At 46.0% G+C, this 22,345-nt stretch overlaps 1 protein-coding gene across 1 annotated transcript; it reads right to left on the reverse strand.

Moving 5' to 3' along the window:
- Nucleotides 1–565: 565 nt before the first annotated feature.
- LOC144093031 (stereocilin) lies at nt 566–20,743 on the reverse strand. The gene is made up of 29 exons (XM_077626291.1): nt 20,671–20,743; nt 19,453–20,571; nt 18,269–18,293; nt 17,619–18,159; nt 15,696–16,583; nt 15,557–15,619; nt 15,128–15,253; nt 10,598–10,764; nt 10,343–10,529; nt 10,137–10,252; nt 9,555–9,687; nt 9,304–9,486; nt 9,118–9,156; nt 8,877–9,053; nt 8,387–8,536; nt 7,137–7,195; nt 6,723–6,846; nt 6,507–6,589; nt 6,260–6,395; nt 5,745–5,950; nt 4,929–5,019; nt 4,682–4,853; nt 4,448–4,611; nt 3,644–3,799; nt 3,419–3,561; nt 2,116–2,264; nt 1,809–1,906; nt 1,089–1,236; nt 566–905 (listed from the first exon to the last, which is right to left on the reverse strand). The coding sequence occupies exons 1-29, from the start codon at nt 20,741–20,743 to the stop codon at nt 817–819; spliced, it is 5,805 nt and encodes a 1,934-aa protein (XP_077482417.1). The 3' UTR covers nt 566–816.
- Between the last annotated feature and the right edge of the window lie 1,602 nt (nt 20,744–22,345).

The following is a 22,345-nucleotide window of genomic DNA, read 5'->3' on the forward strand; positions in this document are numbered from 1 at the left end:
GAAAGGGCCAAAGTAAAGGAATCACATGCTCTATCACATGTAAGCCAACAGAAATAACAGTTGTGGCTCACAAACACAAGCTAAACACAATAATAGTTTTATCAGTTGGTGTTCTTAAGAAAAATGAGTTAATATTTGTAACATTATTGTTTAACGTGCACCTGATTAACACATTTTGCTGCCATTTTCTTTGTTGTTTTATATTAGAAGCCTAGGTATTAGTTTTGTGCTAATACTGACTGATATTTCAAACTATTGGGAATTATTTATTGCCAAAATTCAGACTGGCGGTAGCAGTTTATTTATTATTGGCCCTATTTAGTTGTATTTAAGTACCACATTTTGTAGGACTATTATATAATCATATTATTATAAAATTAATTGTCAGTCTCATTTTTATCTAACAGAAAAATCAGGTATTTGAACAGGTGTCTATAGACTTTTTAATAGTATGTAGTACATGAATTAAACGGTCTACCAATCGTACTGAAAACTACATGAACTAGTGAAGCTTGAGGCAAAATGTGTATATTTTATTTTTCAAATATGGGGTAATTAAATTCAAGTGATCATTTACAACATATACTTTCTTTTTTCTGGATAGGAATTCATATGCAAAAAAATATATATATGTATACTACACAAATATACTGTAAAAATACATTGCATTAAAACAGTCATTTAAATGAAAACCTTTGCATCATTAACTAAAGGAACCATCATAGAGAAGCAATAAAACAATTCAGAATGTTTATTTATGTACAAATATGTGTATGACAAGGGGTGTCAAATGCTAATTAAATTTCCTGAAGCATTTCAAATGAGATGCCATAACCAGAGACTTGGAGCAACCAGGCTTAAAACCAAGCAGTCTCTTTTCAGTGCCGTTGTAGCCGAATTTCTCCCTGTGCAGACAAAAATAAATAAAACAACAAACATTCTCGAGTGCTGGCTTCACGCCATAAAAATCACAGGCGTTGCATAGAAGTGCACATTACCCTATTAATTAAATGAAATTGGATTATGAAAACAGCCTTGGTCCAACCAATTCAATTAGTTTCTATCACCATTGTTGTATGAGTAGATACCTCTCCTCTCAAGCAGTACGTCTCCTTCGTAGCGAGCGAGTCCGAGGGCGTGTCTCTGCTCATTGTCCAACGCGGTCCACTGGTCCTCAGTGAAGGCCCACGCCTGCTCCACAGTCAGCCAAGACAACTTAACGGCACTGAACACCACCTGGCAGGCCATTGTCATTTTTAGTATTACCAACAGAGAAGGCAGAATGTGTTTTTGTTGGAGTCTTATCATGTTTGTTGTTGTTTTCTATGCTGATCCACCTCTTTTCTATACATATTTGTGTGTTTAGAATTTTCAAAAGTGTGATGTGCTTTTTAAAACAAAAGTTCTGTTGAAAATGAAATACTTTGGAATTTAATACATTTGGAGTAGTCGCAGACCTGTTTGTTTCATTTCACGTATGGGTTGATGTTTGTAACAATGTTTAGACACACAAACTCTTAGCAAGTCAAAATGTTTATATTTTGTCTACCGTATCTTATGAACGGTAGAATTAAAATGATTCCAAATGAAAAATAATATGCTTAAATATGCGGTTTAAGCTTGTTTTCAACCTTAGTCCTACTTTCTACGAACCCAGCTGTTTTTCTGTTATCCGAAGTGAATAGTTCCACTAGCATTATCTCCTAGAGAATATTTTTGTATCCGAAAAAGGCTCGGGTCTTGAGATGCGGCTTGAAAGAAACCATACACACAAGATGTTTTGCCATGGAATCAAAGGCGGAACGTACTGCCATCTTTTTGGGTGACAGCAACCTGATTGCCTCACTGGTGAGTCCTTCTACTTGTTCTCGTGTCAGAGCTGACAAAACAATGTCTTCCAGGCCCGCTGCGAATACAGAAAGTTCACAAACACAGTCGTTAGATCACCAATGCACCTCAAAATAGAGAAACTTTTCCATTCCAACTCTCAAACCCAGAGGACATTTTATTTTTAATTGTTCCAATCCATCAAGAATTGTCCTTCCTCACTCTGGATGAGAGACTATAAAAGGTTGGCAAGGAAAACATCCTTTGGGACATTACATTTGTCTGTACCTGCCAGTGTCCCAATTTCAGTGAAAACTTCTGGTCCCCAAGCGCTGACTGGACCAAAGGCCTCGGATCTGGACAAACGACTTGTCAAAGTCTCCATCTGCTGTTCTGTGCATGGCAAGGACATCTCCCGAAGGAACCGGACCGCCACGCTGCCTCGGGAAGAAAAGTTCCCCCATTTACTCCTCGTAACATATGCAAAATATTCACACACCGTGTGGGCATCGTCTTTTTAGTTACTCTACATCACATGTGTCAAAGTGGCGGCCCGGGGGCCAAATCTGGCCTGCCGCATCATTTTGTGTGGCCCGGGAAAGTAAATCATGAGTGCCGACTTTCTGTTTTAGGATCAAATTAAAATGAAGAGTATAGATGTATATTAAATTTCCTGATTTTGCCCCTTTTAAATTAATAATTGTAATTTTTTAATCAATTTTTTTCGGTGTTTTTAGTTCAAAAATCATTTTGTAAAATATAAAAATATATAAAAAAGCTAAAATAAACATTTTTTAGATCTATAAAAAACTGAATATTCAGGGCTTTTAATCCAGTTCTTTTAATCCACTTATAATAAAAAAAATCTAAATATTATATCTAAGATGGTCCGGCCCACATGAAATCAAGTTGACGTTAAAGCGGCCCGCGAACCAACCCGAGTCTGACACCCCTGCTCTACATCTATTTGTTGGTATGTTGTTGTGCCAATTGAGGAACTCGCAAATGGGCTTATACTCTTCTAATTCACAAATTCTTCTATAAAATTGTTTGATTTGTGCAGCATGAAGGCAGAAGAGATTTTTAGTGCTTGTTATTTGGTTTGTACTTAGTCTGTTTGCATGAAAGTTTGTGCTTAGGTGGCAACTCTTTATGTTTTTGTGTACATTGTATTGAAAGCACGAATAGCTCGTCTCATAGGTCAATGGTAACATTTGAGTGTCAAGATTTATTTGATAATTAAAATATTTGGCATAAATACAGTCTTGGGAATGCAGGTTGAAATGTTGACATTATGTACTAATGTTCGCTTTTTCACAGAAGTAGAAGCTGTTTGGCTGGCTGTTATTGCTGATCAAGAGGACAAACGTAAATATGAAAAGTATAAGAAAAACATTTTTGTCACATTCTTATCATGTACACGTTAGAGGGTTGCATAGGGTAGGTAGTGTGAAACACTCAATCAAGGCTAACTTATTTATAAAAGAAAATATGAAAAAGTAGAAGCAAAGACATATATTTGATTGATCCCTTAGATGACTTCAAACGCAAAGAGTGGAAAATGGCCTCCCATTCGGTTCAATTGACTCACCTGAGGTTGTAAGCATTCAATCTTTTCATCTCCAATGGATATAAACCACAGATCAGATGCCCAAATGTCGCCAGATCAATGGCTGAGAGCCGCTCGATTTTCAAGTTTCCCCTCTGCATCACCCCCAGAATGACCGTTCTCATCTAAAAAGTCCAAAGGAGTGATTGGCACACGCAAAGGTTTTCAAGTCGACATGCATCAACTTCACATTTGAATTGAATGGACCTTCTTTGTGCTCCAGAGTGACAGTGTCCCCAGATGGGCCAATGCAGCCACATCACTTAGCGGGCTGTCATGCAGTTCTCTGACTGTCATCTCAGTCACCAGAGAACCAAGAGTCAGAACGTCATCTGTTCTGAGCTCCCTCACCGGATGGAACCCCTGAAATGGACGTGAGACTGATAAGGACATTGAAAGTATCCTTGGTATCCGTTTACTATGACACAGAATAAATCACCTGACACTTTTTGAGGTCAAAAAGACAAATGTCATGAGATCCTATACATAAATCTAGCTTTAATAATAAGTTACCTTATTTTGTTATTCTGTTCATTATTTTTATATATAGCCATATCGTAGTTGGTTTTTTGGGGGGGTCATTATTTGCCAACTAGTGATACAACAATGAATTAATGAATCGACAACTAATCAGTGATTAAATGAATCAACAGCTGTTTAGAAAGTATTAATTGTTATGGACCATAGAAAATTATGTTTTATTTTTCCACTTGTTTGTTAATTAAAAAGTGGAAATTTGAATATTTTCTTCATCTTACTATTACTTTGACATATTTATTTTTAAAAGGGAAAAAAAAAGTAACTTTTTTCTGATCTCTGTACTATTTATTTTATTGAAGATTAGGGAAATTGCATTTGCAAGAAACATGAAGTCAAAGCACGTGATTTAATTTATCAGACCTCACAAAATGATATTGTGGACCAGATCTGATCCCCAAACTTTAAGTTTGAACCTGTACCGTAGAACACACTTACAATTCAATGATCCCTGAAACACGCTCGTTCACTGACCTGCCTCAGTCTGCCCCATAGCGCCCGGCGCTGCTCAGAGCTTAGTGACATATCCTGACCAAAGACTTCCACACACTCTGTCAAGTCGACTTGTGACATGCGGCTCAACTGAGATGATGCCCACGCCGACGGGAATGTACCTCTGATATCCGCACAGCTTGGGACTATAACCGTACTATTCATGGTCAATTATACATATAGTTCATTAAAAATACAAAAAAATACATACTGAACCTTTTGTACCACTGTCTTGAACCTTTACAATCCTTCTCATGAGGCTCTGGGTTCTCTCATTTTTCTGATGTTGGTCCATACGCCACTTCAAACAGACTTGCCCAGTGACGCTCTTCTCCCAGCGTTTCTGATCCACAAGAACCTGCTCCACTGTGTCTTTATTCAACACTTTCTAAACAGGGGGTGCTCGCTTTAGACAGCCGTGTGATGAAATTTAATAAGTTACTCAACAGGGAGTGGTGCTTACCAGTGGGATGGAGTTCATCTGTTTTGTTGAAAGGGAAAACAGCAGCCTTCCCAAATATTCAATGTCTCCAACTTGCCACTTCGATGGCTCCCTAGAAAATGAGACATGTTTTGTTGACTGTCATAGTAACCCTTTTTATAGGGTACTCATCAAACTCACTAGCTACCATTGACACCACTAGATGTCCAAAATAATTGACTCATTGTGGGCGAGTGGGTAGCACATACGCCTCACAGTTCGGAGATCGAGGGTTCGATCCCCGGTGGGTTCCGACGGTCCTGTGAGAAGTTTGCATGTTCTCCCAGTTTGCGTGGGTTTTCTCCGGGTACTCCAGTTTCGTCCCACATCCCAAAAAACATACATGGTAGACTGGTTGAACACTCTAAATGGACTCTAGGTATGAGTGTAAGCATGAAGGGTTGTCTGTCTTCTAGTGCCATGTGATTGGCTGGCCACCAATTCAGGGTGTAACCTGCCTGCTTCCTGGTGGGATAGGCAACAGCACCCCCTGTAACCTTTTTAAGAATAAACCATAAGTCAAATGAACGAATGAAACATGAGCACTCAGCCAGCCCTCATAGTTTGAATGAATTGGACGTCCATTGTTGACAATGGCAGGCAGCAAGGTAAATACTGGGCTGATTAAAAGTTTTTAAAAAACATACATTTCAAAATCTATTGAAAACCTAGTGCATTTTTTTGTATTTACCTGAATATAATTGTTTTTTAAAATTATTTATGACTTAGATTTTTGGAATGAGTGTAACTTTCTTAAATCTATTGCTGTATTATATCATGTCTATAAAGGCGGATTACCCCATGAAGTCTTTCTGTGTAAGCAGGGAACTGATATCTGGCAAGGCTTCTTTGGGAAAACAGAAGCTCCTCATTTCCTCCAGTCGCAAAGCCAGAGCACCTTTGTCGACCAAGGCCAAACTGTCTCTATCCAAAAAAGGCAGAAGGGGGCCCAGCAAGTCCAGAATGGGACCATCAATCTCACCCACATTATGCAAAGAGAACCCCTGCAGAGTGCCATATTCTGTTACTATTTACATTTATTGTAAAATTTGATATCCTCAATCTTCTGAAATGCTTTCAAATTTAATGCATGTCGCTGGTTCAAAATATCATACAATATGTAACCATCATTTTTTCGAAAGAATAAATATTTTATACTGCACCTATAATTGTTTCGCATACATCAAAAGTAGCCCTGAACCCCATTATGGATACATCTGCACAATCTTAGTCAAGCCAATAGTAGAATTGATTCAAAAACTGTACCATTACAAGGATAATGATGCTTGAATGATGATTATAAATAACATTACCAGTTCCCTTAAAGCCCTTTCTGCCATGTTTGACTGCTTGTAATATGGCAGCTGGAGGAAATCAGCTAAGTGTGACTGAACATGGTCGAGAATAGCCCTGAGGGATGTATTGGAAAGGTCGTCCATCATTGTCACGCTGAAAAAGAGAGAAAGAGAGAGAGCAGAGCAGAAGTATGTTTTTTGTTGTTTTTTTCTACTGGAATTGACAAAAGGTTTGCATTCATATACTACAAAAGGAGATACTTGCGGTAAAGTAGCAGAAAGGCGAGGGCTTAAAGCATTGGCATCAAGGTTAGAATTTATCCGCATTTCCTCTACGATACATTTCCGCTGATTATGCAACACACACACACATAAAAGTAAGCACGTAAAGACATTTTTTGAGACACTGGCATGCAAATCTAAAGGTAATTGACTTGGAAATGATAATAAATCAACATTTTTTGGTGCATTAACTTCTCACCAGAGCAGGTCTCATGTTTTTTGGCAGCATAGTCACAAAGTTAAGCAACTCTGTAAAATTGCTGTCATTGCTCCAAAGCCTTAAAAAGTCACAGGTCATTCCAGCCGCAACTTGGCCCAGTTCCCTACGAGCACACAAGTTTGTTAACATCTGGATGCGTAAGCACATTTTAGCATTTAGACCAGGAGTCAACGACAACAAGGACATTTTTCTCTCTCTAAAAATAGCTACAGAGGTGATTTCCACTCACTGGGTGTTTTCATCCTTATGCTCTGAATTGACATTAGTTTTAACTAGTAGATGTCCAATACATTTGACCTGGGAGAGTCGACAGCAAATTAATATTCGTTCATTCGCAGCCGGCGCTCCAAATTCAAAAGGATTGGACGTCTACTGGTAACACGTTAGACTTACCTCACCATCTTGCTGGTGAGATTTTTGGAGTTGTGCATCCACTTAAACAGAACTTGAGCCTGTCCAGACAAAAAAAGTTTGGAATTCAGCGTGAATTAATAAAAATAATTTAAACAAAAAACAATAGCTACTGCCCGAGTTTAATAGTAGGGATTTTTTTATTGCTGATCACCATTTACGGCTTCAAATATTGCACGGAATTAATCCCGCTACGTCTTGTACCCATTTAAAAAATGTAAAATTTAAGGTATGATTAGGGTCAATAATCGGAGTGAATTTGTGTTTACTTTAATTGGAAAAAAAGTCATTTCATTCATTTGTCAAAGTATTTATTCACTTAAAACACTATGTAACATAATATGTAAAATGCAATAATTATCATTATTTATAAACTATATACTATTATAATTGAGACTTGGGGTCCACAGATATATGAACACCACATTTGGGGTCATGCAGCCCACACTTGTATATGTTGATATTATGACCAGTATGTCTATTTGTATTTAGCAAAAATAGTCACCTGCTTTATAGAGGGTTTCAAAGGTGAATATTTTACAATTAACATAAACTGCACTTGAAAATGCTTTAATATTGTATCAAGACAAGTGTCAAAATCCTCCCAGTTGTTATAAAACATGATGGAAATACATATAGACATGCACTTATACTGTACTATGTGTATAATATAGTAGGTTAACTCCACTTTTGATTTAAAAAAATCTCCTGCGGCTGATCGGCCTTCCTTCATGTTGGAAGCAATTTAATAGACGCCGGGCTGTGACAAAAGCCCTTTCATGTAGCTATTATTAATTTATAGGACATTCCTTTGCCCTGTTATGTCAGAACCAAGCTAATTAGCGTGATGAAGGCTGGCACGCATGGTGCATTAATATTCTGAAAGGCTCATCTCAAGCATGTCCAATGATTTAGCAGATTAGATTAGATTAGATTAGATTTTTAGATACATTTCCCTGTCACATTAGCAAGAGGGTGAGAATACAGACACAGGAAAATACATTTTAGAGGTAAATAAATAGGTAATAAATAAATAAGTGCATTGCCGATATATATATATATATATATATATATATATATATATCCATTTATTTTGTTAAAGATCCTGACAGCTGATGGGAGAGACGCGATGATGATTAATGCTTGGCTTCTACTGGCTATTTCTTCATTCCTGCACCTTCCTGACAACCTATGATTGTTATATTAGCGGGGTAAAAAATATGCATGCACACCTGCTGGGGCAACCAGTTGATGTCTCCATATGTATGCATGTCACCCGGGAGGCCTACCCCCTGTAGGGCCTCACTCAACTTCCTCAGTGGGATCAATGGCAAGAGGCAGTTCACATCCTGACTGACATTGAGGGAGTCTTTGTGTAAAGCCTGCTGATAGATAAGGTCATTGTTATTTTTTCAATTCTATATGTAGTACTTCCACCTCAGACGGACTCCTGCTTAAAAATCTGATTACAAAATAAAAGTCATGTCAAATGCTTACGACTCATTCGCTGCCATCGATAGTGATTGACATCAAATCCCTTGATCGTATTCATGGCCGTTGACAGCAAGACATCGAATCCAATTTTACTCAGGTTTCAAATTGTTTGCTCACTGCCAGACCTCGTAATCTAAATGGATTTGACGTCTATCGCCGTCAACGGAAGCTAATGAGGTCAGTTACAGTGTTGGAGATCAATTACGATATAACTAGTAACTCCATCACCTCTTGCATGGCATTGTATAACATCGCTTTATGGCCAGGCTTGAGCTCTGCCAGCACACCATCCCAACACTGACAGCGAGCAGTTTGACTGATCTCAGACCAGCGGAGACCGCTGAGCACAAGTGGGGAGAGCCCAGAGTGTAACGGCTTCAGTCTGCACAATATTTCCAAGGTGAGCTGCCAGAAAGGTGAAAGTTAGGCTACCTATATGTAGCAAATAGTTTGAACAATTTGTACTTACATCGGTGTCTTGTGAAATCTTGGCCAATATTTGAAAAGCCTGGAAAAATAGGAAACAAAGATGAATGTGAGCCACTGAGGGCTAGAGGAAGAAATATAACAACAAGACATATCTTTCAGATGCATACTGGTTTAAATAAAGTCTCAGTTTCAAGTTTGACAATAAATGAAGCAGCGCCTTTCTGACCTGCGCTGGAGAATATGGTCCCATTCCTGTTTGGGAGAAGAGATCTACGAGCTGCTGTGACGGGAGTGACATTAAAAATGAGGCTCCTAACTGCGGCAGGAGTGCGCTGAGGTCAGTCAACTCTGCTGCAGCCATGTGGCTGGCGTTTGATGCCCGCATTGCTGGGATCAACCAGGACGATAGCTGCCCAAGAAGAACAGTTAGTCAGACACAAAAAGAAAAGGATAGCGATATGAACGTAAGCATCTCACCCTGCCGCTAGAGCTGATAAAGCCCTTGGACACACATTCAACCAGCTGCTTCTGAAGAGCGGGTGAAATGGCTGCGTCCAGAAGGAATGGATGCAGGTCAAGTGGATCCAAGTAACATGCAAGGGCACCGAGCCTGCAGAGAATAATCAGAGTAATTGGAGCATCTTTCATCATCATCTTCGTTAGGTCCAGAAGTGTTACTAATGTATCACACTCATGTAGTAGTAAAGATGAATTGTATACAATTGTGGCCCTAATACGGATTAGGGTGGTAACTATACAGCGATCGGGATAGATTGGTTGAACACAATCGAGTGCAAATTGATTCAATTTAAACACAATGATTGACATTGCTACCTTGGTCAAAAATGAGATGCTTCAGCAACAAAATTGTCAAAAACATCCAAATTGCTCTATATTTTGGATGGCTTTAGATGAAATGTAACTGATCGTCATATTAAACCAATCAATCGAATCGTAACAGACTGTGATGTGGGCAAATATCAGTTGGTTGTGCATAGAATCAATATGAAATCATCTTCAAACAGCGTTTCGCTCGTAGTCGTGATTGAACTGTCTCACCTCGATACATTATCAACGGTGACCACGTTATTTTTATTGAAAATAGTCCGAACAACGTGGCGTCCTCTTACACCGTCCAGGCTGCTGTTGCCAAGCAACTCCATCAAAGGCGTAAGCTAAATAGCAAAGAGTCCTTCATTACTTTGCTCCCTCATTTTTCTTGTGAATAGAAGATGTTCACTGTTAAGCATTAAAATTGGTACAACCTGTTGCGAGGTCAGCTGCTGAAAATGACGGACGGGCAGGTAAGGCAGTAACGGAAGGACAGAGCTGAGGAAGTATGTTGGCCAGGTGGTCACATCACCCAACTCACTGGACTGTAAGAGTCTTTTCATGAACGCTTTTTTCTGTGGCGACTTCATCTCGGAACTGTGGTCCCGAATGGCAGCCAAGCTTCAAAGAAAAGTTTTGCGTCAGGATGCCGCGGTCTAAATTTGATCCGTCGCCCGTCAGCGACTCACACGCTGTCATTCACAACGACGGAGGCCGGGAAACTCATGATGTCGGAGACGGACATGAATGGGATGAACTGGGACAAGTCGACAAAGAGCTCTGGGGTTACTCGAGGGAATTTATGGATAAAAGCAGCAGCCATTGTTTCCATGGCCTGCAGCTCTTTTTGAGAAGCCTGACAAGATGAATAGGACAAAAACAGATGTCAGTTCCAACAGAGCATCTGGCATACATTCAAAATTGCCTGTGCAGATAACATGGCAACATCTGTTGTATATGACAAACACAAGCCAATGAACGACCCTAGAAAAAAGGACTTTGTTAACCCTTTATAAAGCACTCATTGCCTCCCATTGACGCCGCTAGCCATTTTGACTGGGACGGTCATTTTGGGTCTTGTAGGTCACACCTGTATAACAAATGTTAAACAATGTGGCCCACATGACCCGAAATATGTCCACCTATGTGAATGCCTTCATTTTATTATTTTATATACTAAATACATTAAAAAAATCACAGTCTTTTAAGGAGAAAGCAGGACTTTGAATATTCCTCGAGTGTAACAGACTCGGTCCGACAAACCCGTTGTCAGGAGTGCCCTTTTGGCCCTCCTGGGTTGCCGTCGACACGTACCGGCTGTAGCCAATCCAATGATTACTTTCGGTTCCGGTATTTAAGGAAGCGACGCGTCATCACATGTCGCCGGATCATCACTCTACCATGGACTGTAGTAGCAGTTGCTAGCGGTAGCTAGCGGTCGTTATGCTGCTGCCTTTCTGTTCGCCTCTGTCCGTATGCGCGCCGCATGCGGCCACGCTTGTTTGCACGTTTTGGTTGATGCATTAAAGGACTCGTTATCACGCTAATGCCTCGTCCTCTCCTGCCTCCTGCATTTGGGTCGACCTACTTCCACGATCGCGTCACACGACGCGGCGCGATCATAACAGAATGATCCGGCCATAATGGACCCAGCGGGAGGCTACCCACGTTCGAGCCGACGCGCTCGTCGACGCCAGCCTCCCTCGGCCCCTTTGGAACGCCAAGTTTTTGTCCGCTGGGACACGGATTTTTCTGAAGGTGAGGACGACGGGGGGCTAATAGACTTAGAGGCTGGATATTGGGGCTCCGATCTGTCTGAAGAGGAGGACGGCCAGCGGCTAGGTGAGCTGGATGCTGGAGATTCGGTCTGGGACGGCTATTTTCTTAGCCGATACGGAATCCGATACGCTCCAACTAAAGACGCTGAACGTTATGCCCCACTGGAGAAGGATCGCTTTTTCCCCTCCGACTACTCAGACCCGGATTACTCCGCCCAGCATCTGCCAGGTCCGCGGGCCATCTACACAGGACCACCGCGTGGCGGCCGGCGGGGGGGCTCCGGTAGGAGTTTCGAACACCGCCCGTCTTGTTTTTTTGGGGAGGCGCAGCAGCGAAGTATTTCACCTGGTTGGCTGGCCAGCTACGATGGGCCACCACGTGGTGATCGGCATGCTGTGACGCCCTCCCGGAGGCGGCGGCGAGCGCCACGTCGCAGGGAGAAGCAAAGGCAGGGCCTGGACGCTCGAGCCCCGGATCAGGCTTCTCGGCCGACCTCGCCGCTCCCAGCTCCTCTGCCGACCACGCCGCCCCCAGCTCCGCGGCCGACCACGCCGCCCCCAGCTCCGCGGCCGACCACGCCGCCCCCAGCTCCGCGGCCGACCACGCCGCCCCCAGCTCCGCGGCCGACCACGCCGCTCCCAGCTCCGCGGACGACCACGCCGCTCCCAGCTCCGCGGCCGACCACGCCGCTCCCAGCTCCGCGGCCGACCACGCCGCTCCCAGCTCCGCAGATTCCCGTGCCCAAGCCACGCACAATACTCCCATTGCCACCGGGGCCGCCTGTCGCACCCGTGCCGAAGCCACGAACCAGGCTTCCGGTACCGGCGGGTCTGCCGAGCTCCGTTCTGCCGAGCTCCGTTCTGCCGAGCTCCGTTCTGCCGAGCTCCGTTCTGCCGAGCTCCGTTCTGCCGAGCTCCGTTCTGCCGAGCTCCGTTCTGCCGAGCTCCGTTCTGCCGAGCTCCGTTCTGCCGAGCTCCGTTCTGCCGAGCTCCGTTCTGCCGAGCTCCGTTTTGCCGAGCTCCGTTTGGCCAAGTCCCAGACTGGTAGATTACATCCTTGCCGGTTTCGGCCGGCCCGGTTTCCGCCTCACCCCGGCTGATTTCCTCGAGCCCAGCCCTCTCCCGCCCAGCCCTCTCCCGCCCAGCTCTCTCCCGCCCAGCTCTCTCCCGCCCAGCTCTCTCCCGCCCAGCTCTCTCCCGCCCAGCTCTCTCCCGCCCAGCTCTCTCCCGCCCAGCTCTCTCCCGCCCAGCTCTCTCCCGCCCCGCTCTCTCCCGCCCCGCTCTCTCCCGCCCCGCTCTCTCCCGCCCCGCTCTCTCCCGCCCCGCTCTCTCCCGCCCAGCTCTTGCCCGCCCGGAAGTGGCGGCGACGCGCCGGGGCCCCTGGACGAGGGGTTCGGCGAAGGCAAGAGCGACTCTCCGGCGCCCCTGGACGAGGGGGCCGGCGAGGGAGAGAGGGACTCTCCGGCGCCCCTGGACGAGGGGGCCGGCGAGGGAGAGAGGGACTCTCCGGCGCCCCTGGACGAGGGGGCCGGCGAGGGAGAGAGGGACTCTCCGGCGCCCCTGGACGAGGGGGCCGGCGAGGGAGAGAGGGACTCTCCGGCGCCCCTGGACGAGGGGGCCGGCGAGGGAGAGAGGGACTCTCCGGCGCCCCTGGACGAGGGGGCCGGCGAGGGAGAGAGGGACTCTCCGGCGCCCCTGGACGAGGGGGCCGGCGAGGGAGAGAGGGACTCTCCGGCGCCCCTGGACGAGGGGGCCGGCGAGGGAGAGAGGGACTCTCCGGCGCCCCTGGACGAGGGGGCCGGCGAGGGAGAGAGGGACTCTCCGGCGCCCCTGGACGAGGGGGCCGGCGAGGGAGAGAGGGACTCTCCGGCGCCCCTGGACGAGGGGGCCGGCGAGGGAGAGAGGGACTCTCCGGCGCCCCTGGACGAGGGGGCCGGCGAGGGAGAGAGGGACTCTCCGGCGCCCCTGGACGAGGGGGCCGGCGAGGGAGAGAGGGACTCTCCGGCGCCCCTGGACGAGGGGGCCGGCGAGGGAGAGAGGGACTCTCCGGCGCCCCTGGACGAGGGGGCCGGCGAGGGAGAGAGGGACTCTCCGGCGCCCCTGGACGAGGGGCCCGGCGACGGCGAGAGGGACTCTCCGGCGCCCCTGCCCGAGGGGCCCGGCGACGGCGAGAGGGACTCTCCGGCGCCCCTGCCCGAGGGGCCCGGCGACGGCGAGAGGGACTCTCCGGCGCCCCTGCCCGAGGGGCCCGGCGACGGCGAGAGGGACTCTCCGGCGCCCCTGCCCGAGGGGCCCGGCGACGGCGAGAGTGACCCTCCTGCCCTCCTGCCCGAGGGGCCCGGCGACGGCGAGAGTGACCCTCCTGCCCTCCCGACCGAGGGGGCAGGCGACCCCCCGAACAGCCAGGGTAAGGTACCCGACGACCATGCTAAAGTTCTGTTGTCTGTTAAAGGGAGGGGGCTTGGCCGGCACCCAAAGCACCAGCAGGGAGGCCCGCGGGACCAGCTACTCCCACTCCTCTCCAAGCGCCGAGGTCTGCTGGAGAGGCCTCTCCTACGTCTCGTCACCGGCCGACACGGACGCCCGCCGGACCAACCATGCCCACGCCTCGTCATCGGCCGGCGCGGACGCCCGCCGGACCGACCACGCCCACGCCTCGTCATCGGCCGGCGCGGACGCCCGCCGGACCGACCATGCCCACGCCTCGTCATCGGCCGGCGCGGACGCCCGCCGGACCAACCATGCCCACGCCTCGTCATCGGCCGGCGCGGACGCCCGCCGGACCGACCACGCCCACGCCTCGTCATCGGCCGGCGCGGACGCCCGCCGGACCGACCATGCCCACGCCTCGTCATCGGCCGGCGCGGACGCCCGCCGGACCGACCACGTCTTCGCCTCGTCTCTGGCCGGTGCGGACGCCCGCCGAACCGGTCACTCTCCCATTGCTTCACGGGCTGGCGCGGACGCCCCCCGGACCTAGTGTACGGTCCCCGCCCGCCCTCCCTGGCTGCTTTTCCGTTTTTTTTTCATGGACATTTGGCTTTGGTGCGTCTGGAATCCGTCCCTTAGGGGGGAGGTACTGTCAGGAGTGCCCTTTTGGCCCTCCTGGGTTGCCGTCGACACGTACCGGCTGTAGCCAATCCAATGATTACTTTCGGTTCCGGTATTTAAGGAAGCGACGCGTCATCACATGTCGCCGGATCATCACTCTACCATGGACTGTAGTAGCAGTTGCTAGCGGTAGCTAGCGGTCGTTATGCTGCTGCCTTTCTGTTCGCCTCTGTCCGTATGCGCGCCGCATGCGGCCACGCTTGTTTGCACGTTTTGGTTGATGCATTAAAGGACTCGTTATCACGCTAATGCCTCGTCCTCTCCTGCCTCCTGCATTTGGGTCGACCTACTTCCACGATCGCGTCACACGACGCGGCGCGATCATAACACCCGTCTGGTTTCAACTTGAATGCGATCCCAGCTTTGATGCATTCGGGACAAGAACCTCTTGACAGCGTCTTTCTCGGCAGACATTACAAGAGTTCGAAAGCTGTTTTCTGGCATCTGGAGGTATTCCTGCAGAACAGAATAATCAATCAAAATGTCCACCTCAGTGAGTACATTTTTAATTGGACCTGTACACGTTATTTGTACCTTCTGCTACCTAACAGAAAATCATTTAATTCTGTTCTTCCTAGTGTGATAGATAAATAATCAATATTGGGGCAATTAGATGAAAAAGTTCTTGGTAATTAGTGTTTTTGCAAGAACCTACTGCAAAAACTTCTTGCTAATTAGTGTTTTTGCAAGAACCTACTGCAAAAACTTCTTGGTAATTAGTGTTTTTGCAAGAACCTAGTGTCCGTGGCCTCACTATACCTGCAACAGAACCCTGAGAGCAGATGAGTTGTTGTCTTGCTCGATGAGGTCCCACAAGACGGGCTGATAAGCAAAAGCGCCATTGAGTTGCTAATTAAGGTTGCTATCTGAGAGAGTGTGTATGTGACTTCTGTCTTACACTGAAACAACTGAGTAGATCCTCTTTGAGTGTAGCGTTCTGCTCGCGGCGGAGGAAGACTCCCACGGTGTGAAGGACGCTCGTGGAGGCCTCGGGCTCCATGGCGCTCCAGGATGCGTTGTCAAGGAGACTGGAAAGAAGGATGGCCTGACCCAAGCCTTGCCTGGCTTCTCCCTCCCCCTCATCCAGACCCGACGAGATGCCCACCATGAAGTCCAGCACTCTCAACACGTATCCGAGAGTCACAAAAAACCATCGGTTCTCCCCTCCTTCTACCTGACACACGCTCAGCTTGTGTAAGACATCCAGCAGCAGGGGTGCCGGGTTCACGCACAGTTGGGACGAGTCCAAATCATATTGAGCTGGGAGCATGTCGAAAAACTTCTGAAGTAAGCACTTGCCGTCTTCCGCTTTTTCCCTGAGCTCGGCACAAAAATCAAAGAGGCGAGGCATTGATTTAAGAAGCTGATAGTAAAGCGATGCATTCAGGCACATGTGCTCTCTCAGTCCATGCGTCTGCCCACACAATTCCAGCATTGTCACATTCAGGAACGTTTCCACGGCCCACGCCTCATACTGGCAAGGCCCCCCGAGGCCATCGAGACGGGAGAGATTATATCGTCGGAGGCAATACATCGCGGCCCAGCTGCCTTCTGGGAAGGAGCGCTGGGAATTCAGGGGTTCTCTCCCACACAGAGCTGAGATGAGGGCGGAAGTGTTGGGCAGGAAGCAACGCCGGAAAGCCTGGGCACTCAGCAGCCCGCTGCCCATCTGAGCCCAACAGCCTTCCTCGGGGGCCGGGCTTCCTGTCCCACCGCTCGATAGATGCACACACAGCTGCTTAATGCTGGTGTGATTAAACACATGAAAGTTGTGTGCCCTGGTAGCCTGTAAGTGGGGAAAGAATACTGTTTTTGTCGTTTTGCAAAAAGGACCAAATGCATTTGCATCACTTCGCCCACACATTTTGCGTGTTGATACCGTGCACACAAATGCCCCACGGCGACGCAACAAAAACATAGCAAACCTGCTCTACTAAAATTGCTATTTTTAGCAAGAAACCTTGATACAATATTCCCTGTATAGCCTGACTAAATGAAGCTCTCAAGTTGGTGTCAAAACAATACTCTATCAAATGTACTGAAGCTTTTTCCTGAAATAAAAAAAAGAGTTTTGTTCAGTGAAGCAAAAAATCTATGACTGAAAAATTATTGAACAGAAGCACAAAAGTAAAAGCAACAATAACAAAAATGAACAGTAGTGAATTGATGAGCCACGACACCATCAAGTGGTTAAACATCCAGTTCTCCAGTGAAAAGGTCATAAAATGTTGCTTTAGCAGTAATTTTGAATCACGCTGTTTAACACTTGTGCTTAATCGGAATTCTTCTGTTTTTCACACAACGTACGCGTTAAGTTTCATCAAAAGAAAGTCTGCTCATGTGCTATATTGTTACCTAACTTGACATATTGCGCCTGTGCAATGCAGTGAAATTCCCAAAGTTATGGCATGCCTACGCTATAAACACAAATGGTGGTTCACAACATGGTGTCTATAAATCTTGAGATGCGGATTTAACCAAAGACGGAGCACGCAGTAAGTTCAGAGAGTGCCTAGATTTTCTTTCAATACCACAGCGTTAATTACTACATACCTCCTGCTATCTTTGGAAAGACTATAAATTGTTCCACCCGTCACTATACATCACTAATATAGATTATACAATGAAAGTGTAGTAAACCTTTAGGCATTTGCGGTATTTTTTTTTTCCAAACTGCTGCTTGTTTATTAATCCTCCACTTACATGTGAAACTTTTATTCAATCCCCATTAAATCCCATTTTTTTTCCTGGTCCCAATCCATCGCAAGTAACAAGAGTCCACAGTACTTTGACTAGAATCATTAAATCAAGTTGTACTCACCGGATGTGACCTTTGCAGCCAGAAAGAAGAGTTGGCACAGACTGTGTTGTTGAATTCATGCGCAAAAAACTCACTGCACACGTGAACCCACAGGAGGTCATCCTCGGCCGCGGAAAGATACCAAGCTGCGTCAGAACACGTAGCGTGCAGGTCCAGAGCCATTTCAGCCCCTGCTGTACTCATTGAGCCGTTCTCCCATTCCAAAAGTTTGCAGTAGAGGAAAACGGTGAAGTTGGAGACACCGCTCAGGCCTGGAATGGATTCATTGCACGCTGCCTCCAAAATTTCGATGGTGGTCGCGTACTCCATTTCTTTCTGGAGGTCGCCGTCACTTCTCGCTTCTGACCGATGACGTTGATCGGGAAGGCCTTTAGAATTGATTTGACGGGACGGTGAGGATTCGGGAGTAAGATGGGGAGCAGTTTGTTGAGACTTCTGTCCATCGTTGTGGGGGCAAGAGAGGAATGGCAAAGAACTTGGGAGACCTTGCTTGTTAAGCCCCAAAGCTCGAGTGTTCCAAGTCACGTTGTTTTTGATACCCCTTTATTGCACAAACACAAAAAAAAGCCATTAGAAATACTATCATCGGTTTTAACACACAATTTGCCGCCAGTGGGAAATAAGATGGTATAGTGTTTCAATGCTCTTACCATAAGATTAACCGCCTCAGGTCACCTTAAGAGAGACATGAAAATAAATAGTGAGAGTGAGTTGGAAAAAGCAACTAGATATCCACAACACACACGCGCCCATGACCGTATCTGATGCAATATCCGCCAGAAAATCCCTCAAATCCCTGATATAATATTACTGATAAAAATGAAAGGGCAAAGAGATTAGCTAAATCCACATAAAATACTGGAAAGACCAAGTTGACCTAAAGCATTCTGAAATGCTTGTTTTTCATGAGTCGAGGGGTGTTTCAGAAATATAAAAACAATGTTAAAAAGCGGTTTAAAATAAAAATTAAAGTCCCAAGAAACAAAGCCTGAGCTATGAAATGAATTTGTACAAAAGCCATACTTAGAACAGAAAACACTTCCCATTAACTGCAGTAACATTTGTCATTTTTTGGTAGAAAAGAAATATTGCCTAATAATGCCTGTTCCACGACTCTCTAAACTAGAAGATGCAAGAGAGAGAAGATACTGAAACTAATTCCTGGCCATCTTCTGTTAGTATGTGTTTTCAAATCTCAAAATGGTCTCACCATACCTAAACTGACTGGCTGTCACTGAATTGTATCAAAGTCCAAGTAGAAGCTTGTTTTTTCTAAAGGAAAATCGTTTTTTTTCTAACATGCTATTCAATAATCACACTTGGTACATTCTAAGGTATGGAATTATCTCCAGGCGCATATTGTAAAATCTCTTTTCGTGTTCATATAGGTTCTATTTTCCAAAATATATTGCACTTTGCTTCAGAATGTGTTTAAGTTAAGGTGAAAAAAAAGACAAACGCTTAAGAAAATGTGAAAAACTGGTTTACTGATGGTGGTGGAGACCGGCCATCATCTGCAAATCATTAAATGTTTTAACGAGAATCCACACCGTGTTGTCAGAAAACTCAATAAGATTGTGGTGGAGGATAATAGCTTCACCGACTTGAGATATTTATTCTAAACGATGCGATGTGCAATATCTTAGATTGTGCAATATTTTAGAATTTACCTTGCTAAGACGTGACTTTTTATATTTTTATGTTATTTATTTATGTTTTGACTGGGAAAGCGCACTTTGTGGAGTAGCACCACAATTTTGTTATACATAGCTGTGTATGATGACAATAAAGGCTTTTGATTTGATTTGATTTCCTATTCAAAACTCATACTCACCGACGGAGCATTGTCCCCTCGTAGCGGTCTGGGGCGCATCCACCGCCTGGCTGACGTCATCGAGCATGGCCCTGGTGACTTGTGACACTTTCTTTTTCAGGTTCCCGTAAACGGAACTGCCCACTCTGTGCAGAAGGCCCATTCTGAGCCTATCTAAATTCTGCACGAGGGCGAGATTTTTCTGTGCCAAGTTGTTCCCGCTTGAGCGCGTCAACGCCTGCAGAAATAAGCTTTGCAAGGAATCTGGCTCATCCCGTGTTGCGCTTGAATCATCCCCAGAATTATTTTCCAGCATCACTTTTTGCTTGGTGGCTTCGGGGGGCAAACTGAAGGGCTTAACGCGTCCGCTCGAGTCCGTCCTGTGTTGGCCATCTTCCCCCGCCGAGTGCAAACTGACCACGGGCCTCCAGCTGCGCGTTTCCATGAAGCCGAGCAGGTGTTGAAGCCATCCGATGCCGAAGGGGCAGTCGACGTGACCTTTCAGCGCGCAGATGAAACCCTGCAAGCCGGCGCTGGCCTGCCCGTAAGTCCCGCTGATCAGCGCCTGAAAAGCGGCCTCCATGACGGCGCTCACTGTCCCCCAGTGCTGAGACAACAAAGTCAGAACGGGCTTGTGAGGCTGCCGTTGCACGAGGGTCGTGAGGCCCTGCAAGACCCCCAGCAGCCAGTCCCAGTGGGGGCTGCCCCTTAGAGACAGAAACCAGTCCTCGACTTGGATCCTGGGTCGGGGCGGTAGGCGGCCGCTCCACTGGTTCTGTGCCGCGTTCCCTTCGGATTGGAGGAAAAAATAAAGCACCTTCTCCCAAAGCTGTTCATCGTCCGAATCAAAAGCCGCCGCCTCGGGTCCGTTGCTCATATCATGGAGGTACTGAGATATGTTGTAGAGGAAGCCAGAGAGGTGATGTCGGTCGAACGGCTGGTTTAGTGAAGCCAGGGACTTAGCAGGAAGTAGTCCACTCAGCGTTTGAAGGCCTCCCAGTATACTATTCATCCAAGGGTGCAAAAGTACATTCTTGCTTGCTTCCCGTGAGCTCTCTTGAGGATTCCGATCTCTTTCCTTACTCAGTTTAGAGAACAGCTCCTGGAGAATGACATCCCGTGGTTGCTCTCCATCCCTTGCTGAATGGATGCAATTCAGGGCAGAAAGACAACAGAACAGTTTCAGTAGATGGAGGTGGGCACAAAACCCACGTTGATTTTTATTGATATTGTACTAACCTGTTTTCTCAGGCGAGCCTTGTCCGAGTAAAATCGCACAAATTAGGACGCTTGTAAATCGAAGAGAAGTCATGCCTAATCTTTGTCGGCGGTCTTCAGATCATTCCTGTGAGATACGTAGAGTGGATGGCTTTTCATGATTACTATTTTTTTTCTCTTGATTTTGAGAAATAGCCCAATTCAATTTACTTTTGCTGATAGGATTGACCTGAGATGTAATGAAGATTAAAGCGCGAAGATTAAAGCGCAATAACAGGCTGCCACATCTGCTTACATTGCAGGGCATGGCTAATAAAGCACGTATTGTATCAGCACTTTAGCTTTAATTGGGAGCTGCTATGTGATGCGCGCACCTCATATTGATGTTTAAGATGTTTAAAGTTGGTAGTGTCATCTTTATCCACGAAAGACTGAGCGCGGTTAACGACCCTCCCAAATTTGAATGATTAAATCCCTGACAGCTTGTGCACTCACAGCCAATAACCAGGCACTCTAAGGCGGTGAAACTATCCAAAGAGAAGTGGAATTTATGAGGTGACTACAAGTTAAGTGCGCATCACAACTGCGTCAAATAATCAAAACGATGGAACGCTCAAGTTCCTGTTTAGTAGGGGAGGAGCATCTCATGCCAGGCTACAAAATTGCATGAATGATGATTCGTTTTAGCCGCAATCATTCTAAAATGCACAATCAATCAGTAAATATTTTTTCTTCCTCTATTGTTCATGTTCTAGGAAATTTAAAAAAAACTTAAATTTCACTTGTTAACATAACAAACCCAAGCAGAAATTACATCAACATGACTCATGAGCTTTGGACATTTGCACATTCATCCGCAAACGTTGAATCCAGATGACTGGATTTTTTTTTGTTAATATGTTTTCTCTTTCAACACAAAAAGGTTTCTCACAGTTTGATGCTGATACAAGAACAACAAACCATTAAACAAGATAAGGCCATGTCTTAACTAAACCTTTTACGGATCACAAATGCAATTTCAAATCTAGCATATACAAGACATTTCCTAATGTCGAGATTGTGTCGAAATAGTAAAATATTCAACAATGAAATTCAACATTGACATTTTTAAAATTGTGTTTTCTAAGTACGAAACAATGGAAAAGATGAAAGAACTCACCCTTGTTTCTACCGAGACGTATCAAGTGAGTTTCATCATCCTCAGTGTGTTGGTATCAACATACACTCTCGCTTCTTTAGCTTTCACTCTCCTTGAACCCGCCTACTTGGTACCGGTGTTTACTTTCATCAATGCGTATGAACAGCAATATATATTTAAAACGCAAGCTTCTTCTAGTGAAGTCATTTGATATCATCTTTTTGTCTTCTTCATTCTGAAACGGGGAAAGGGTCATGAAAAGGTCAGAAAATGGGGGGAAAATCTGGATGAAATTAATCACATCCAGGTCGTCTAGCCCTTTTCCGTAGTCTCCTGCTGACTAATTCGCCATTCAGCCGTCTCTCAGCAGGAGCTCACCGTGAGGGTTTGTCTTTGTTGGACGTGTAGTGTTGACCTGATTGTTATGGGGCAGGTTGTCACCACTCGGACTCGGTTATCGGCGTTACAATTGAGCCCCGTGCAAAGGTAAGAGCAGCCGGCACCCCGGTGTCACAAAGTCTACGGGGCCCCGAAACCTTAGAGGACCCCTCACTGCGA

Source organism: Stigmatopora argus, chromosome 2, assembly GCF_051989625.1.
Source record: "Stigmatopora argus isolate UIUO_Sarg chromosome 2, RoL_Sarg_1.0, whole genome shotgun sequence".
NCBI lineage: Eukaryota > Metazoa > Chordata > Actinopteri > Syngnathiformes > Syngnathidae > Stigmatopora > Stigmatopora argus.

What these genes read in the sequence shown, in the direction of transcription:
- LOC144093031 (XM_077626291.1), bottom strand. Translation starts at nt 20,743, where the DNA reads ATGACTTCTCTTCGATTTACAAGCGTCCTAATTTGTGCGATTTTACTC. An exon ending in GGCTGCAAAGGTCACATCCG is followed by an intron (nt 16,584 to 17,618) that starts GTGAGTACAACT and finishes CCCCACTTACAG; the next exon opens with GCTACCAGGGCACACAACTT. An exon ending in AAAACATGAGACCTGCTCTG is followed by an intron (nt 6,590 to 6,722) that starts GTGAGAAGTTAA and finishes TTGCATAATCAG; the next exon opens with CGGAAATGTATCGTAGAGGA.